This window comes from Choloepus didactylus, chromosome 7 (genome assembly GCF_015220235.1).
Source record: "Choloepus didactylus isolate mChoDid1 chromosome 7, mChoDid1.pri, whole genome shotgun sequence".
NCBI lineage: Eukaryota > Metazoa > Chordata > Mammalia > Pilosa > Megalonychidae > Choloepus > Choloepus didactylus.
The window spans coordinates 17,779,841-17,799,901 of record NC_051313.1 but is presented as its reverse complement, the minus strand read 5'-3'; the positions used below and the strand labels follow the sequence as shown (position 1 = coordinate 17,799,901).

At 39.3% G+C, this 20,061-nt stretch overlaps 1 protein-coding gene and 1 long non-coding RNA gene across 4 annotated transcripts in view; one reads left to right on the top strand and one right to left on the bottom strand.

Annotated features, from left to right (window-relative positions):
• SAMD3 (sterile alpha motif domain containing 3) overlaps positions 1-10,264 on the bottom strand; it is a 73,658-nt gene extending 63,394 nt beyond the window's left edge. The window contains exons 1-4 of one of the 3 annotated variants that reach the window (XM_037844538.1): positions 10,164-10,264; positions 9,814-9,913; positions 8,971-9,160; positions 5,977-6,084 (exon numbers count right to left, since the gene is read on the bottom strand). In XM_037844538.1, coding sequence (XP_037700466.1) covers positions 5,977-6,084; positions 8,971-9,160; positions 9,814-9,892 — 377 coding nt within the window. In that variant the 5' untranslated portion in view covers positions 9,893-9,913; positions 10,164-10,264. The other 2 variants (XM_037844540.1, XM_037844539.1) reach the window with 2 other exon arrangements.
• Positions 10,265-14,178: 3,914 nt separating this feature from the next.
• Positions 14,179-18,596, top strand: LOC119540881. The gene is made up of 3 exons (XR_005218110.1): positions 14,179-14,310; positions 16,915-17,031; positions 17,771-18,596. It is a non-coding gene; the product is annotated as an uncharacterized LOC119540881 (long non-coding RNA).
• The last annotated feature ends 1,465 nt before the right edge of the window (positions 18,597-20,061 follow it).

Below are 20,061 nucleotides of genomic sequence, written 5' to 3'. Positions count from 1 at the left end.
GATGCCATTGCCTTTCCTTCAGTGAAGGTACCCTATTGTTGATGTCTTGATTTGGACATTTTTAACCAGAACCCCAATGCAGACACCAGCCGTGTGCCTTCCCAGATGACAGAGGTTTTCCAGACACCACTGGCCATCCTTCAGTGAAGGTACCTGTGCCAGTTTGAATGTATTATGTCCCCCAAAATGCATTATCTTTGATGCAGTCTTGTGTGGGGAGACGTATCAGTGTTGATTAGACTGTAATTCTTTGATTGAGTGTTTCCATGGAGATGCAACCCACACAACTGTAGGTGATAACTCTGATTAGATAATTTCCATGGAGGTGTGGCCCCACCCATTCAGCATGGGCCTTGATTAGTTTACTGGAGCAATATATAAGCTCAGACAGAAGGAACAAGCTTGCTACAGCCAAGAGGGAAACTTTGAAGAATGCACAGGAGCTGAGAGAGGAGCTGCAGCTTACAGAGACATTTTGGAGATGGCCTTTGAAAGCAGTCTTTGGCTCCTGAGAAGCTAAAAGAGGACAAACACCAAAAGAGCAACTGAGAGTGACATTTTGAAGAGGAGCTGCTGCCTAGAGACGAACGTCCTGGGAGAAAGCCATTTTGAAACCAGAACTCTGGAGCAGACGCCAGCCACAGGCCTTCCCAGCTAACAGAGGTTTTCCAGACACCACTGACCATCCTCCAGTGAAGGTACCCGATTGTTGATGTGTTACCTTGGACACTTTATGGCCTTAAGACTGTAACTTTGTAACCAAATAAACCCCTTTTATAAAAGCCAATCCATTTCTGGTGTTTTGCAAAATGGCAGCATTAGCAAACTTGAAAACAGGACTTATTTCCACTTTGGTGTCTATGGCAGCCATCACCCTGCCATCCTGGGACTTCTGGGAGGACTGTTGTGTAATTTCCTCATGCCTGAAGCCTTGAGCCCCTGGGAAGGCTTCTGGACAACACGGGCTTCCTTGTGCTTCCTGGGGTAAGCCCTGCGACTACCAATTTGGAGCCATTTAGTGGAACTGAGACCAGAACTTTCCAGGCCTCTTTGGACCCTGTGCCTTGGTGACTGGCCTGATAGTAAAAAGAAAAGCTAAAATTTTTAAGCTTCTACTATGTGCCGCACCCTGATCTAAGCATTGTATAAGTAGTAATTCATTCTTTGATTTATTTTACAGATGATAAAATTAAGGATAATGAGGTCATGTAACTCACCCAAGGTCACTCAGATGGTAAACCGAAGAGCTAGGGTTTAAAACTAATTTTAACTCCTTGCTTATCCTGTCACTGAAGGCTCACCAACCCTGACCATTAGTAGGGCTGGGCTTCGGGTCTAATATTTCTACTTACCCCTCTCCCACCCCTCTGCCTTATATAGCTGTGATTAAGCACTCATGTTATGGCATGGATCTCAAGATATTCCATGTCACCCCAGCATCCAACAAGGGTTTTTCATTCTCTAATAAGGTCACATATATTTGATTTGGTTATGATATGAGACCACAGAAAATGCTTAATACATCTTTTCTTTCATTTAATGAGCACTTGTTGACCATCTATTCTGTGTCAGGCACTTCTAAGGTGGATAAGATGGTCTCCAACACCCCCTAGAGCTCTTAAGACTATGAGGACTCAGACATATAGGAAGTGAGAAGGGTATTCACACATTTTACTGGAACTTGTACTAATGGACCTGTAACTAGATTGGCACACTTCACAGAATCTTCCCTTTATTGTGTTCTAAGATAAGACACAATTGTCACCTTATCTGAGTTATGCGTGTTACAGTGCTTGCAAACAACACATGTATGGTGAAGACTGACCCACTGAAATTTGCCTTGTCTACTGAGCAAAGGCAGAAGGGTCAGATAGTTCCGCAACATTTCATAGTGGTAGCCAGACGAAGAAAAATTTTTCATCATTAAGATAATTTTTAAATATGCATGCAACCATGACTAATTTATAATTACATCCAAAGGCAGAAGCAAAACAACTGCATATGTAGATTTAAAGTTCTAGTGAAGTATTTTTAAAGTAACATTCAGGAAACCTCTGCCTGTTTATCTGATTTCATGCCTTATTAGGTACTAAATGAGAAGTGAACGGTTTCAAGTAGTGTAGATGGAAAACAAAGAATTGCAAGCAAATAAAAGCCCTCCCTAGGGATCTCCAGCACACCTTGAGGATGGAACTTAATGATCCCTCTGTCAAGCAACCCAAGTGTCCATAAAGTGATGACTGGATCAACAAATGTGGTATAAACATACAATGGGGTATTATTCAATTGTAAAAAGAAATGAAGTTCTCATACATGCACCAACATGGATGAACCTTGAGGACATCATGTTGAGTGAAATAAGTCAGACACAAAAGGACAAACATTTTATGACTCACTGGTATGAAATAATTAGAATAAGCAAATTGACAAGAGACAGAAGCTAAGAATACAGGTTACCAGGGGCTGGGGAAGGCTGAGGAATAGAGAGTTACAGCTTAAATTACCCAGAGTTTCTATTTGGGTTGATGGAAAAGTTTTGGAAATGGATGTTGGCAATGGTGACACAACATTGTGAATGTATTTAACAGCACTAAATTATATATTTGAATGTGGTTAAAGCCACCAAGTACTTTGTCATGTGATCTCATTTGGGCCTCATGGACAGCCTATCAAGGTGGGCATCCCCACACCCCATGGTACAGAGATCACTTGGCTGGCAAGTGGAGGAACAGGAAATCAACTCAGGTGTGTGGATCCCCAAAACCTGAGCTTCTTCCAGCACCCCTCCCTTCCTGTACTTGACAGCAGGTGACTTCTTGAAAGTCCTGTGGCCAAACACCTTTGGCGTCCTAGCCTGCTCTGTGGAGTGGTTTGAAAAGCCCTTAATTTGACTCTATTTGAAAAATTGTTATATTTAGGTTCAATTGTATCAGAATATCTGAAAGGAAATTGATACCATCAAAATATTTACTCTACTCCATGAAAATATATTGTCTTTTATTGGCTCATGAATCCTCATTTTAATTTAAAACCCCCTACGGAGCCTCTATGGGCAAGGGACTGTGCCAAATGCTGGGTTTAAAATGACAACAAAGGCACGGTGTCCGTCCTTGAGGTATTTACAGTCTAAGGGGGACACAGACTTTAAAGTGATTGATTCCAACAGCTAGTTTCTGGGTAGAGCAAGAGATGTGCACAGGGTACTACATATTGAAAGGCCCCAGCCTGGCCTGAAAAGCCAGTGGAAGCTTTCTAGAGATTTTTTTTAAGCAGAATCTTAAAGGATGAGCAGACTTCAGCAGGTGAAGCAAGGGAGCAGCACTGCCTGACCCCAAAGCCATGCTCCTAATTAAGCCAGGCTTTTAATCAACAATCACTGAACGAATCATGCTCTAGGCAGAGGGACAGGAGCAAGGGATCAAGGGCCACTCCAAAGATTTCAGTTCACATGGCTGGAAGACAGAGCCACATCTGAGATAGGACACTGGGGGAAAGAGAATCTTCTCCTTTCCCACTCCAATCCTCAGTCCTGGATAAAGGGCACAGCCTGTGGAGAAATGGCAGAAATAAGTACCCCTGCCCAAATCTGCTCTTTCTTACATGCAGCTTGATTGCCAGGGGATGGACTCCTGATCCATGCTGGGCCTGAGGTTCTCTTTCCTGTGTAACTGAACTGAGCAACACCAAGACTGAGTCACTTGGCTGGGAGGCCTCAAGCTGTTTTCTCGGAGAATTTCCTTTGGAGTCGGTGCTATGACAAGGCAGTCATGTGCCAGCTGGTCCGAGGGGAGCAGAGAAGCCATGAGTAGTGGGATAAGTTCATCCTCACATGGGAAAGCAAGGGAGTGAGGCAGACAGAGGAAAGCAGAGATGACAACCATGGGGTCCACCAGCAAAGGAGGGAGATCTTCACCTGCTGTCTTTCCATCACCGGTTCCTTTCTGCCCCATGGAACTTACAGATTCTGCCCTTGGGTGTTGTAAAATGCTTCTCTTAAAATAAACTCCCATTGTCTTATGTTAGTTCCAGTGGGTCTGAGTTTCTTATACCTAAGTGTGTACTAAGCAGGGAGAGGAGTTTAGGGCAGACACGCTAACTCTGAGATCTAATGCCCAGCAATGAGCAGCAGATGGTCCAATCCCCCAGCCCAGGGCTTAGGAGAGAGTATGTGACAGAAAGGCACGAGACAGTTCCGGGCCACTGCCTCAGGGTTGTGGTTCCTCAACCCTCCCAGTTCTCTCCATTTCTAAAGCCATTCCTGTCTTCTCTCTCCCTCCTTGGCTCAGTCCCATGAAGAATGAGAAGGTCCATGAAGCCCAAGGCTGCTCCTCTGATCAGCTCCTTAGTAATCTGATCTAGAAAATGAGGATGACAATCTTGCCCCAACAATATCACGGGACAATTGTGAGGTTCTAACGTCATCTGAAGACTTGGAAGAGAAAGAGACCTGACTAGAGAGAAGAATGTGTCCTCATCACCCACTGGCAGCAGTTGGGTGGGCAAAGGGAGGTGGGCCTTCTGCCTGGAGGAATGCTGTGGGAAGGGCCTTCCAGGGACCCCCATTGTGCTTAGCACTGGGCAGGCATTGCCCATTTATAATGATCACAAGGGCGTCCTTCTCCCTGTCGTGGTCACAGAGGGACGAGCTGCACTCAGAAGCTCTGCATTGGAAGAGGTGGTGGAGACGTAGAGGCTCACCCCAACACCTGGAGCCACGTCAAAGAGAAGTACTAGAAATCCACAAGCACTGGGAGACAGAAAGGAGGGGAGTGAAGCTGCCATAAAAAATAGAGTGAACCAGAGTTCAGACCATAGGGACCGATTTTCCACCTAAGATGAAGAACGAAGAGGGACAGATACCCCACTGCACTTTCTTGCTTGCCTCCCAAATAGAAACCAACAGCATGAAGGCAGATGGGCCCTACTTATAAAGGAGAAGTTAAGAATTAACAAATGATTATGATGACTGAATCATTATATGGAGGTTTTTCTTTCTCTATTGTAGAATAGGCAGAAATTAATACCTGAATTTACTGAAACTCAACTAATCTCACCCTTGTTTATATTTACTATTGTGATGGTTATTCTAGCCTAGCCTCAGTCCTGTGTGCACTTGATATTGTAATGGCAGCAACTCCATCTCTTCTTGTTTAAATCCATAAAAACCCTGAACTCCTTGGTCTCAGGGAGACAGATGTGAATGGAAAGGATCAGGACAACACACTTGCTTGGCTATTGCCAGAGGGCTCTCCCACCCCTGCTGACATCTCTCCTTTCAAGGATAGTACTTTTGAGGAATAGCATCTGCTGGGCAGGGACTGAAGACAGTACACTGTTCTAGCAATTCAGTGAGCACAGAATTCAGAGAGCGCACAGGTATGTGACCTGGAAATGCTCAGGAGGTTGCAGAGGCTCCTGGCTCACTTCAGAGCTACAAGGGCCTGGGGACTTTGAGCTCAACCTTGCTAGGTTTGTGTCTCCAAGTCTATAGTTTTCCTTTGTTTCAATGCAACCCACGTACAGCACCATGTAAAATCCACTGCAGGAACATTAAGGAAAAGTTTACTAACATGTTGTCTCTATCAGGAAGAGTCAAGTTAAAACAATAACTGCAAAATTCACAAACAAAAACAAAGATGACACCAAGGCAAATTCTGTAGGACATCTTTGACTGAATAAATTCAATGTTTGTGGCTATTGCCAATCACCCTGGACAGAGAAATCCAACTTTTCCTTAAGAACATATAATTGAATGATATGGAATATCATTTCAAAACTTTGCTTTCCCAACACAAAGATCAGAAAGCTTAACCTTCATTTATTACCACATTATCTTCATTACTTGATTTAAAAAATGCCTTCCAGGAAAACAAAAAGTTTCCGTCTAGAAATACTTTTAAAGACAAGAAATTTCATTGAAAATCAAGATGAGTATTATCATTTGGCTTTAAAATATTTTAGATTTGGCACCCCCACCTCTGTTTGAGGACTCTTTGGTCAATTAGTCCATTATCAAGGTTTTCAGCTGGAGAGAAAGATGGCATCTGCTCCCCACGGCTGACAGGACTGGAGGACTGTTCAACCCTGTGGCCAAGAAAGAAGGACCCTGGTCAGTCATGCCCTCTCAGCTCTGGGGGGTAAGTTAAGGACTATTCAACAGGGGCCAAAACTACCCATCATGGCAGCTGAGGGCAGCAGCGGGCCCACAGCAAACCATAAGATCTGTGTTCACTTCGACATTGGACTCAATTCTGAGACCTCTGGGGTGATCTCACTCAGTGATCTCCATATATCAGGGGGCAGTTTAGAATGCTGTTATCCCCAGTCTGTCCTATTTTTGTTGTGTGAAGATTATCCCTTCCTTTATGAAATGTTGGTGACAATAGAACAGACAATATTAACTTTGGGGGGGTTAATATTGTTATGTAATAAAACGGTCAACCCTACCTCAGACCTGCTTCCATTCCCTACCATTTTTGTGTTTGTGGACAATTTATTATCTATGAAATCTCATGGTCTTTGAAACACACTCCACTAAAGCCTTCATTTTCTGAGACCTAGAAGGGAAACCAACATGCTCAAGGCCATAAGTTGCTTGGTAGCAGTGCTAGGATCTGACTTCAGTTTTCCCAACATCCTGTCCAGTGATTTTTCTACAAGCTTCAACAAGAGCAACTGAAAAAAGCAAGTGCAAACACTCCCAGCTATTGCCTATTCCTATCATTTGCCTAAGTCTGAATAGGAAGCCAAATATCCTGCCCAGAATTTGCCAACAAATCCTTTTCAAAATAACTTACCAGGCAACCATTAGCCATTAAGTGGAATTTGCAGTCAAGTTGAAACCCATCTGCCATCTCTGATCTAGAATTCTAGTATAGACTGGAGAAGGGGCCTTATGTATCATTTAGTCTACCTACCTCATTTTACAGTTGAGAAGTTATGAAAAGTCAAGCAAAATCTCCAAGGGTACATAAGTAGCTAATGGCAGAATAGACATTTAAAGTCAATCATTTTGATACTTGGGTCCAGGGTTCTTTCTTCTATGCCAATTTTCCTCTCTATATTAAGTGTTTTCTGAAAGGGCTTAATTAAGTAGCATATTCTCCTGCCTCTTTCTAAAGGTCATGATTCCCACTTAATGATAGACTCTAACACCCAAATATAATCCATAAGCATTCTCATCCCACATGAGTTGTGGATTTGCACCATCATAATTTCATCTAAACACATGACAACATAATCCTTATAGTGATTCATCTACTCACTGGGAAGGATATAAAAGCCCCTACACATAAATCCCTGGGCAACCAGCTTTCCAAGTTGTGGCTAGGTTTGAAACAGGCTTTCTTAACTAGGTAAACAAAGCTTAGTATTTGACACAGGACTATTTTGTTCTGGGAGAGGAAGGAGAGATTTGTTCAAAGATTGTGATACTCCTAGCAGCAGTGTGAATTAACCTGGAGTTAATTATTGTATTGCTTTTGTTATTGTTGTATTACTAAAGTTATTGTATCACTTTTCACAACCTGCAGATGAAGAAACAGGACTACTGGTATTTAATATAATCAATCCACATCAGTGGTAGAACCAGGAATGAAGCCCAGATTTCCTGGCAGTCAGGGCAGTTCTCATTTAGGAAGGAACATTATAAACTGATTTGTAGTGGAAGCAAGCCTGCCAGTTTGCTTCCAAGCTGTGCCTAGGGCAATATCAAGATTCCAGGCAGCTGAAGGGAACTTCCAGCTCAAAAGTCCTACTCATCCAAGAATGCTGGGAAATTACTCTGAGTTCCCTTTGAAGCTCACATCCTTCCTTTGCTGGAAAGGGGTGAAAGCATGCAGTAGGAACTTCATCAAAAGCCTCATGTTGAAGAGTTTGGCATATGTAGATATGCCAAAACAGAGTGTAGGAGAAATCTTTCAAATGAATCAGATGCTAGAAAAAGAAATTCACTCATTTCCAATCCACCTTTCTAGTCTACCTGTCCACCTCCATATCCTCAATATCCAAGTATTCTAGAAATCAAATTACTTAAACCAGGTTTCCAACATTGTATTCCTTACCAAAGAAAAAGAGAAAAAATATACATTACTACAGATATAATCTTAAAAATTTAAAAGAAAACCATAGAATGGATTTCATCAAACCTCAAATATTATTTTTAAGGTAGTTGTCTATAACAATCATGAAACCTTAGAATGCCTGCAGAATGCTTAAAATGATCTTGGGGCATAGAATTTGTAAAGTTCAAATTTTTTTTCTTTTATATTTCCTGTTATCACTCTTTTTCATTGTAGAAATCAATGAAAGAAAGCCAACAAACAAAAACACCTCCAAACCTCAAAGCTTTTATCTGCCGCTACAAATTTTTCAACATGATTTTTTGGGGATGCTGTCATGGTGTTTAGTATTCCAAGGATACTGTTAAGAAATTGAAAACCCATTGTGGCAAGAAGGTTTAGCAAATTACATTGTGAAGGTCTCTAGAGGAGAATATAAATAACTTACCATCAGGAATCCTTGGCAACCAACAACAAATTATTTATTAAATAAATAAATAAATAGTTTGGGGAAAAGCAAAGAAGCCGCCAAAAATGCCTTTTCCAACCCCTGGTTGTAAAATCTATCCTGCAGGGGCCACTTCTGCTTCAGTTATATGTATATTCCAACTGCTTGTTCTACAGCAGTGTATATAAGAGCTGCCTATTTATGGGGCAACAGAAGTGGGAGTCAGTTTTGAAAGAGTGATGAATTAAAAAAAAAAAAAAAAAATCCCTCATCAATCAAACTACAAACTGTACCTTATTCATAAGACATTGCTCAAGCTAATAAATATTAGAGATACTGTACACACAATCCAGCTGCAAATGGTCACAGGTGTCCGAGGGGTTTAAACCCAAACATATCGCTCGGGGCAGCCACCCTTGGGAGAGCTCAGCCCCCGGATGCGACCCCAACGCGTGCACTTACTCCGGGGCTGCTCGGGCTGGCATCATCCGCGCTGGTTCTCCAGGGCTTCCGGGGCACTTCAGTCCTTGACTGTTCTGCTTATATTTATCAATTAGATCCATTAGAACAGCCTGGTGCCCAATTTTCTTTACCAGTTGCTGAACCATCCGATCATTAAGGGCTAGCAGAGCAGCCCCGCTTACTTCTTCCTCTGGGAAAAAGGGAAAAAAAAAAACATATTTATTTCTACCTGGCATCCGGGTAAAGCACAGCAAAACACAAGCACTCTGAACAGGCAAAATCATCTCCGGTTTCAAAAAGCTCATCTGGACTTCTCCTCTACAGTTATAATTTATAGATCAAACTCTGATTGCTTACTTTCAAATATATGTCTGCTAAGTAAGTACCAGAACATAGAGTCACAATAAAAACTTCACTTCCACTTAACTGCCTTCCTTTCTTCTGATTCTTCTTAACAGGCATTATTTTTTTCCTGAGGAAAATCTTGGGAAATTATTCTTAATAGTATGAATCCAACAGCAAACCCAATATTGCACAAAAAAATTAAGCGCTGCATTATGAAAGGAGAAAAGCAATACAAAATGCATTTACCACGTGTATTTTATATAACTCTTCAGAATTTATTTGAGTTCTTGAAAGATTATATTCTCCTGTGGAGGTGAGGACAAATTGAAACTCCTGCTACAGTCAATAAAGAAATGGAAGTGTCCCACTGTAACATCTCCACAACTAAATACACAAGTATACAGACATGAGGCAACGAAAACAATTTTCAATAACGGAGAACACTCAGAATATCCAGGCTGCTCAATAAAAAATTTTTTGTAAGTGTAAATAACTCACCTTGAAACCTATGAACTAGCTCCCCTAAATTATTCTCCACCAACCAACTGCAGACTTGATCAACTGACCAAGTTTCCATTGTGATATCCTGTAAGTACACCTGTGGAACAAAAGGTCAGAGAAGGAGTGTTCAGGTGTTCTTTCAGATTATTGTTCTTTTATTTTCCCTAACAATCAGCTCTCTAATCTCAGTTCCCTCCTTTACCAGATTCCTTCAGACTCTCAGCAGTTGTCTTTAAAATGACTATTTGTACAATACACAGAGTTGCTAGTTAATAACACAAATACTCATTTAAAAAATAAGACCAATTTTAGCCTATTTCCTCCTCTCATTTCTCAAGTTTCTTCACCTTCTCCTACTTTTTTCCCAAGGCATCTCTCAGCTGTACTAACAGACAGCCACGGATGTACAATGGTATCCAATCCTCAACCATTAACACCCAGGTTTCTTCAGAAAGAAAGAAAGGTGTGAAATTCACCACTACCAAGCTCATCAGGAAGTGGTTGACATTTACAAAAGGGGTGGGCAGGGGAGGAAGGGAGGAAGGATCAGATAAAAGCCTGATGGAGACACTTAGTAAACCGAGGCTGATTAACCCTTGGTATCCCCCAGCTGGGAGAAAAGCTGGTACCTGCTAGTCGTGGCTTCAGTTTAGCAAGAGGAGGAAATAGGAGGTAATTTTTTTTTCAGGCGTATCTGAATATTTCTTGCCTCTCTTCCATATTCCACTCAGTTCTAGACTTTTATTGAACATTATTATGATTGATAACTAGGAAAAGCTAGCACATTGATTGAAAACTTTTTTTAATTCAGCTGGGGAGAGTCAAAATGGAATGATTGTCTAAATGAAAACAGTATATACAGCATTTGCAAGGTATATTCTTTAACTGTTCAGTTATTTTTGCATTCCACTATTCTGCATCCACTTAGAAAACTTCAAACAATAATATCAAATTCAATAATATTTTTTTCTGGTTCTCTAGGCAGCTAGCTCATCACTTGTTTTTAGAAGGTTTCTTCAGCAGGGGTGGGGTGGTGGGGTGGTGGTGGAGCTAAAAATGTAGAGTTTTAAAATCTTTTAACATTACTTTTCAATTTCATCCCATGATCTAAATGATAGATGTTCACTTGTACAGCAAAACACTACTTTTATAAAGATGGAGGAAAAATCTACGCTTGGATAAGTGAGTTCATAGGAAAAAGAAAAATACTTATTAGAGCATTTATTTAAAGTTTATTGCTAGACGTTCTAAAAATCAATATTAATGTATTTTTCATCTCTGTATTTTTAAATAAGTTTCAGTTTCCAACATCATGGTTAGAATGATGGAAAACGAAAACATGTTTACCATTTCATACTTGGCAATACAAAAAGATAACAGCCTTCAAAAAATCATTTCCTAGAAATCTTCTAACAGGTACACTTCAAAGTAATAAGTACAGTTCAAAAGAATAACCCACATTCTCATAAGTATTCACAAACACCAAGCTGAAAAATTGAAAACAAGGGTTAAATATAGAAGACCGTTTTTTTTTTCTGAATTAGAGCAGTGGATTTAATTTGCTACACAACAGTAACCACAAAACTCCTCCCCTAGGCTAAGCAGCAATAGCAGGGTGTGAAAAGTCATTATTTGCAAGGCTCTGGTGTAAATTAAAAATCACACCTTCCTGTCACACTTCTGGCTTCCTTGTGAAGAGTAGGACATAGAAGAAAATAGAAAAGAAAGAAAACAATTCTCTAAACTCCAAGATTAAAAGGTATGCAGAGCAGCCAGCAATGGGTAAAGGGAAATTTGAAAACAAAATGAGCACTTGGAAATCCTCACATATTTTTAAATTTCCAGATTTTTGTCCCAACTCTATAGCCAGGAAAAATAACCTCTTAAAAACATAATAAAATAAGAAAGTGAGAGAGCATTTGCCCATTAGTTTTTCTGAGTATTTAAGAAAATAAAATAAGACCCATCTCTAGACAACACAATATCTTTAAAGCTAGGAGCAACCTTAGAACTTCCTCTCAGATAAATAATGGATACATTATTTAGGATCTTCTACTCCATAAAGGAACAAACAGAATGCATCAAATGAGGAAAAAAATGCATCCAGCAGTTTTATCCTGAGTGTCAGAAACAGCTGAGGTTTCAAAATATGAGGGAAAGTATTATCCCTAAGTATTTTTAGATAAAACACGAAGAGTTAACAACATTGTATGACTACTCCAGTCAGAGACATTCTTGTGATATGATTAAAGTATACTTCAATAAAAGAAATTGGTGTTAAATATTAAAGAGTATTATCTAATAAGACTTTAGCTAAAGCAACCTAATATGGGCAAGTTTTATTAAAACTCTAAAGGAGGGTAATAATACAAACTGTTGTGATTGGGCTATGAATGTGGTCCTCAATCAGAAATAGACACTTGTAAATAAAATATGGAGACACTATTGTTGGTTTTCTTTCCACTGGCATTTTTTTTTTTTTTTTTTATTTTCCAGATAAAAGCAAAAGCCAAGACAAAAAAAAAAATTCCTAAAAGCTCTGCTGGCGGCATACGCCCTGTCCTGGATCAATGCCTTATCATGCCCCGGGAAGGAGTGTCTCCTTTCAGAAGGGGTGAGCCATTTAGTAAAAATCAAGTTCTGTTGGGGAAAAAGAAGGAAAATTGAGGTCCAAAAGTAACGATATAGCTGTCACACACAGCAATGTCTGGGCAATGTGGGGAGCAGCCTTGCTAGGACAGGATGCTATGGCATCTCGGTACTCCATTCCAACCTCCCCAGGGCAGGTGGAATGAAAACTGGACTAGCTCACCAAAATGCCTGGCATGCTTTAATCGTCAAAATGTTACTGCTTGCAAAGCCCAGAGCTGGTGAATGGCAATATGTTAAAGAAGTTAGAAGCCTTATGGAAGACAAGACACACAGATAAGCAGAAGACCATATAGAGCCAAATAGGATGTGGTGCTTCAGAAAGCACAGTGGGACTGGGTTTTCCCAGGCTCCTGGAAAGGAATGGCTGTTGCTCTCAGTGATAGGTATCATGTAGATAGTGAGTGAAGGACTGGGAGAAGTGGGATCGATATCACAAAGTAAAGGTAAAAAGTCAGAAATGAAGAGTCATGTTTTGGGACCGAAAGTGGACCACACTGCCAGGAAAGGGAAACAAGTGCTATGGAATAATAGGGAGCAGAATCTGGAAGATCAGTGGAGAGCTTGGGAAATTGGGCTGAGGTTATACATATCCTGAAGGGGAAGGCATGGGAGAGTCGTGGAAATGAAAGCATGTTCGATGCTTTAAAAAGATTATTCAGGCAGCTGAGTCAGGTCAATTACAGGAGAGAGTTCTATCTTTAAGTAAGATGTATATGAGAAGCATGGGTCTAGCCTTTACTAAGCATTCATTATGCATCCATTTTCCTTCATTTTAGAAAACATAGATGTTTATAGTCATCTCTTAAACACTTGTTTTCTGCTTGTATGTTTACAATTTTACACAATTTTATGTCTGTGTCAGCTATTCATTTTCATGTATTTGTGTCAGTTTTGTGGCCTATAAAATTATGTAGTTAAACAAGATCTCTAAAAATCTCCTCAGTGATTGGAGTCTAGAAATTATGCAATTCCTTATACACTCATGGAAATAAACCTTTTCATTTTTTTCCGTACATCATAATGAGAAAGGGAACTGTGCCGATTTTTATATATCATGTCCCCCCCAAAAGCCATATTCTTTAATGCAATCTTGTGGGGGCAGATTTATTAATCTTTTTGATTAGGGTGTGACTTCTTGATTGAATTTGTCCATGAAGATTTGACCCCGCCCATCCAGGATAGGTCTTAATTAGTTTACTGGAGTCCTTAAAAGGGAGTGCACACAGAGAGTGGAGAGAAGAAAACATCCCAGGATATGCTAAGCCAAAATCCAGATGCTTAGAGATGTTTGGAGATGCTGGCAGGACATTTGGAGATGCTAAGTGGACAGAAGCCCAGAGACATTTTGGAGAAAGCCATTTGGAAACACAACCCAGGAGCAAAGAACCAGCAGTCGCCAGCCATGTGCCTTCCCAGCTGACAGGTGTGTTCTGAACACCATTGGCCATTCCTCTGGGAAGGTATCTTCCTGTTGATGCCTTAGTTTGGACACTTTTATGGTCTTAGAACTGTAAATTTGTAACTTAATAAATCCCGTTTTTAATAGCCAATCCATTTCTTGTATTTTGCATAACAGCAGCTCTAGCAAACAGAAACAGGAACAGATCTACAAAGCTAGCTGACACTGAACAAGTGAAAAATACCAGAAGGGGCTGTCAGTACACATTAAGCTGAATCATGAAATTGCCATTTTTGTGATGTGTGAGCCTACGATCAGGAAGTTCATCTGGTTGAAATTGTTGATTAAAGTCTTGATTTTGACTACTACTAAGTTCTGTTAGTTTTCTTCAGCAAAATGTTTTAGAATTATCTATAATCACATCATCCTCAAGAAATTTGAAGGTAAGGAGAGGTGGGGAGCATAACAATATTAAATAAACTTTTATATTTTTACATACAAAGCAACTAGAGAGCAATATATCTGGGAGGTTTAATTAAATTAATAGCAAAAAGTAGCAATAAGCCAGAGTCCCATCGGTAGCCCAGGGCTTTGGGTGTTTGAGTCAATGTGCTTCATCCTTGCTCCTACCTGCTGCCAAAGCTCACGGGTCAGCAGAACAGACTCCAGCCTTCTGGGTTCTTGCCAGAGGTGGTAACTGTAAAATATGCTGCTAAATTTTATCAAAAGCTTGAATGTGTGACTGGGAAGCTTGATAGTTTGAAAATGTCAATTCTCTCAATTAATACAACTCCAATTAATATTCAAATGTGGTTATATATTTTACTTACCGTGGTTTTATTGTTCATCTGGAAGGCTAAATAGGCTAAAAAAGCTAGAAATGCTTAGGAAATAGACTTGTACTCCCAGGTGTTGAAAAGTATTAATTTATAAAATTCTGGAGCCAAAGAGAGCAGCTCATTGAAAGAGAATAGAAACCTAGAACAGAAATATACAGATTGAAGTATTTAAAATGTATTTCAAATTGGTAGCGAGAGAAGGAATTCTATTCAACAAATTTTGTTGGGACAATACTTAAAATCACTTAAAAATAAAATTCCTCAGATGAATTAAATATGAAAAATGATATGGAAAAGAATTTAAATAATCTGTGTGGTTTGGGGGTAAGCTGTCCTTTTAATCATATAAAATTAAATTATAAAATAAAAATAAAAGATTTGTATGTTTGACTGGAAATAATATATTTCTTAAAACCAATAAAAGGAAAAGTATACCAGTAGAAAAACAGGAATGTGCAATTCATGCACAAAAATGTAAACAATAAGGAAATATATGAAATAATGAAAACATACATTATTTGTAATAAAAATAGGAGTGAAATTAAATGCCATTTTCATTTACTCTATGGGGAAAAGGTGGAAATTAAGGGAAAAAAGCAGATTGGCAAGAGACTGGAGTCTCATGTTCTCTCTCACATTGCTAAAGGAAGTATAATTGGTACAACTTTTTTTTTGTCATATTATCCCCATTTTATAGATGAAATCCCTGAAGTTTCTAGAGGAAATTTGCCCAAGGACTCTTATCCTATAAGGGGAAGAGTGGATTTTGAACCCCAATTATCCAACATTAGGCTACTAATATAAATCAACAACCATCAAAATATTCCTACACTTTCATCCCCAAATAACATTTCTAAAAATTTATCCTAAAGAAATTAATGAAAAGAAGCACATCAACGTGTGTGATAGCAAAAGTTGGAATAGCAAAGAAATTGATAAGAGACTAAATTTCAGCAGTAGCAATAGGCTAATGAATTATGGTGATTCATATAGAAAATAGAGTGCTACGCAGCTACTAAAATTTGTGCTTTAGAATAATAACAATATGCAGAAACACTCAAGAAATATACTTAAGTGGAAATAGGTTTTAAAAAAATACGATTCAATTTTGTGGAAATAATAAAGTAAAAATAGAACAAAATGCATGTGTAACCCAAAGACTGTTAAAACACGTACTGCAAGGTGATAGAGGTTATCTCTGGTGGAATTAATGCACTTTGTTTTCTAATTTACTCCTCTCAAAAATTTCTCAATGAGAGATTTTTACTTTTATTATCAGGGAAGTAATAGTTTTAAAAATAGAAGGTAACCTAAAATTCCCAATTTGGCCTCTGGATGTGTTTTGAGTTAGATCTCCAGACTATTTAAACTTTAAGAAATTAGTTTTCTCGTGAAAAATTGGAAGTTCTAGGCTTGGGATAAGTCTCCATAATAAGTATTTTAAATCATTCCAGTGCTTCTTATGATCAGCCAGCTTGAGAACTGGCATTTTTTTTCCTTCTGAATAGCAACAAACCAAGTAAGTAGTAGCTGCCCCTTGAACGAAGAGCAAGATTCTCTTTTGGGGGCACCCTGGGGGATGACAGAGAGCATGAAGTCAGCTTGAAGCAGGTTGGGCTGACATTTGTCACCTCCTGAAGGGAGAAGGTTTTGAGAGGTATGATATATACCAATGGATGTCCATATGTGTATATGCCTAATAATAGATTTTTGAATACACTTATTTCTTTATTACTTTTTTTTTAACTCTCAGAGAAAATAATACCACCAGAAAAACATTTGCCATAGCAACCTAAAGGCAGAGATGATAATAAGTGTATTTGAATGTGGGTGTTGAATAAAACGTCCGCGACTCAAAGCTTTGTGTCTCAGGAGTGAGTGTGCTGGGCATTCGTGGCCTTGGCAACCACATCTTTGAATGAAAATGCATGGCCCTTCATGACGATTTATTTAGCATAGGCACTGGCTTAGTGCCTTTCCTGTGCATCAATGTGCACGTGACTGTGCGAGTGAGAATTGCTTATTTTGTAGCTTGGAATGGTGGCAAGAACTTAGGTTATTAAAATATTACAGTTATTAGACTGTTTCTTTGGAGACACTCATCAGTTAGAATGAACGACAGCTGGTTTCTGCACACTCCTGTAGTGCTCAGCTCTCCAAGCTGAATTGGTTACAAGTGTTGGTCTGAATTTGCGTGTCTACTTCCAGGAAGAAGAGGATGTGAGGTGGTGGACTTTCTCAACACACTGTTACTTGTCCCACAGATAGGAGGTATGGGATGAAAAAGTCATGAGATCCTGTAGTTTTGCTACAGAATGGGACAGGGTGAGTGACAGCTGCTCACACTTGTCTGTCAGCCCAGACGGAGTCCCCCTGGTTCCTTTGACCACAGGCCATGGTCTTCAAACTTTGTATCGATACTGACTACTATTTTTATAATTGGCCAAAAAAGTAAAATTAGTACCAGTTAGTAGTATATAACCGATTGTTAAGTCTAAGTGTGTGTGTTTTTGAATTTGTGTGTGTGTGTGTGTGTGTGTGTGTGTGAGAGAGAGAGAGAGAGAGAGAGAGAGAGAGAGAGAGAGAGAGAGGGAGAGAACCCATGGGGAAGAGAGGAAGGAGAGAAAAAGGTTATCATGAAAGGTGACAAATTTTAAGATAAATATTTGGAAAGAAAGTCTCTAAGGAAGTAATGAAATACATCTTTCCTTTTAACATGTTTCATAGTGAACAAATTTTATAAGATCTCTACATTTCAGTTGTAACTCTTATCCTAACCATTCTTCGATTACATTTAGGAACAAAGTAGCCTTCAAGGAAAAGGTGAAAGTAGTTTGGAAGAAGAGGAAAAAATATAGTATTTCCGCAACCAGGCCTACAACTACCTTGTCATTTCAAGCTCTTCAGCATATCCAGCACAGCATGGAAAATGCTTGTCTGGGCATGTGTTCCTGGTGAAATGCTAAGCGGAGGGGCACTTAAGAGAATTAAGTGGTCAGCTTGCCCTTGACCTCATCCTGACTTCCTTGGGCACTAATCACATTTCTCTTTTTATCCCCATCAGGCTCTCTTCCTGGTACGGTTTTCCACCCACTGTTGCATCAATATTTGCAGTAATGTGGGACAGCGTCAGCTTTCCAGGAACAGGCCGTAGTGGAGGCTGTCATCCTACAGTTGCTGATGGGGTCTGGTGGGCAGACCAAGGTTGGGAGAGATAAGAGGTGTTGAAGTGTCAGGTCATCAGCAGCGCTGCTGATTCCTTTCTTCTCACTTGGATGAACTCAGAACTCAGAATTTGATTGAAAAGGATATTTCCCAATTTACCAAATGAAAAGAATCATCTGGTATGTGGTAGCTTGAATTATGTACTCCAATTTACACATTTTCAACTTAATCCACATTCCTGTGGGTGTGAACCCACTGTAAATAGGACTTCTTGAAGGTGTTATTTTTAGTTAAGTTGCAGCCCAACTGAACCAGGTGGGCTTTACTCTGGATTTTTGGAGGCCTTAGAAGGAGAAAGCCACAGGGAGGAGCCTGAAGCAGGGAATCAGTGGGAACTGGACTGGAAAGGAGAGAAGAGATTCAAGCCAAGAATTGCTGCAATCCAGCACCCGAATGCTACCAACCCCAGAGGAAGCAAACCTTCAAGCCTCTGAAGCTGTTGCAGTTGTTTAAGCCAATCCACTGCATGTATTTGTCATAGCAGCCAGGCAAACTTAGACCTGGGGCTACTGCATGAAAATGTGGATTCCCAACTCCTTTCCCAGAAAATTTGGATTCAGGAGGCTTGGGGTACGTCCCCAAATAAATATTTTTAAATCATTTCCAATGATTCTTAGGATCAGCAAAGCTTGAGAAACAATTGAAAGATTCATTAAGATTTATTTCCAATTTATAGGGTCTAAAAGATCAAAATTCTCAAACCATCTCCAAAATGTCATTATGCATGAATTATACCATTGAAAAATTTTCATAGCACTTTATAAAAATAATTATGTATATGTCAATAGAATTTAAGTCATATTATATTTCCAAGGATTTTCACAAAATGAAGAACACCAGACAAACATAGTAATCTGATTTTGAATGGTTATAAAGTCAGAGGAGCACTCAGCACACTGATTTTTCTACTACACCAAGACTTAAATGGATCTTCCATATCTGACAAAATTCTCTGGTTTCCTAGATGGGGAAAGAATTTCAGAAATGCAAAGTGACTGCCCAAGGACACACAGCTAGTTGAGTGGGGTTTTTACTAGGCCCAGGGAAGTAAATAAAATGATTTGTACATAGCGATACCAGCCTATGGGTCACTTTCATCCTAATATAAAGCAGAAGCTATTTCATGATAAAAAGACTGTCTTTCTTTTTTGTATTCCCCACGTGCAGCTGTGCAGCATGTAGTAGATCCTCAAAGGTTATTGAGTAAATATTCCAACACATAGAAGTATGTACAATTACTGCATGAATATGCCCTGAAGGAAATGAAATCCATATTGTACATACAAGGCCAGAAGTGGAATCACTTGATTTCTATCATCATGGAAGCAAAATTGCTGAATTTAAGATTAATTTAGTACTTGAGATGTAAAAATCAACTTTATTTTAAAAATAATTTTATGGCATATTACTCTCTAATATCAGCTAATTGCTTCTGCAGTTAAGACCAAATCATTTCCTTTTAAAGAGCAGAGTTTGTGGGTAGTCTTTTCATGCACCTCTACATGGGGTTCCATGTATTTATTAGGTCAACCTTGTATTGTTCTATAGGATTTTTTGGGCACTAACTTTTGTTGTTTAATTGCATGTGGATATTATTACAGGTACACTCCTCAAACTACTCAAATTCCTAGGGTATCCTTAGAAAGAAAACTTTAAACAGCCATTGCAATTACATGAAATTTGAATTGTTCCTTCACTTGCCAGCCTTCTAGTAACCTACATAGCTTGTTTCCAATCTTTTACTAATAGAAACAATGCTACATAGGGTCATTTACTATGTATGTATACATAATTTACTGCAAGTCCAGGAATCAGTGTAATATATTCCCCAGAGAATTACTGCGGGATCAAAAGTTGAATGCATTTGACATTTTGGCAGAACTTTAATAGCAATTGCCAAATCTACCACCAAAGGAAATTTACTATTTTTTTTCATTCTTACTAACAATGCATGAGTGGTTTTCTGCTCCCACTCCACCTTGATGTCATCATGTGTTGCCAAACTAGGGGATTTTTGACACTCTTATGTAGTTAGTTGAGGATTAATTTTCATTTCTCTTATGTGTAAAGTTAATCATCCCTTCATAAGTTCAAGAACTATTTGCATTTATTTTTTTTTTTAATCATCAT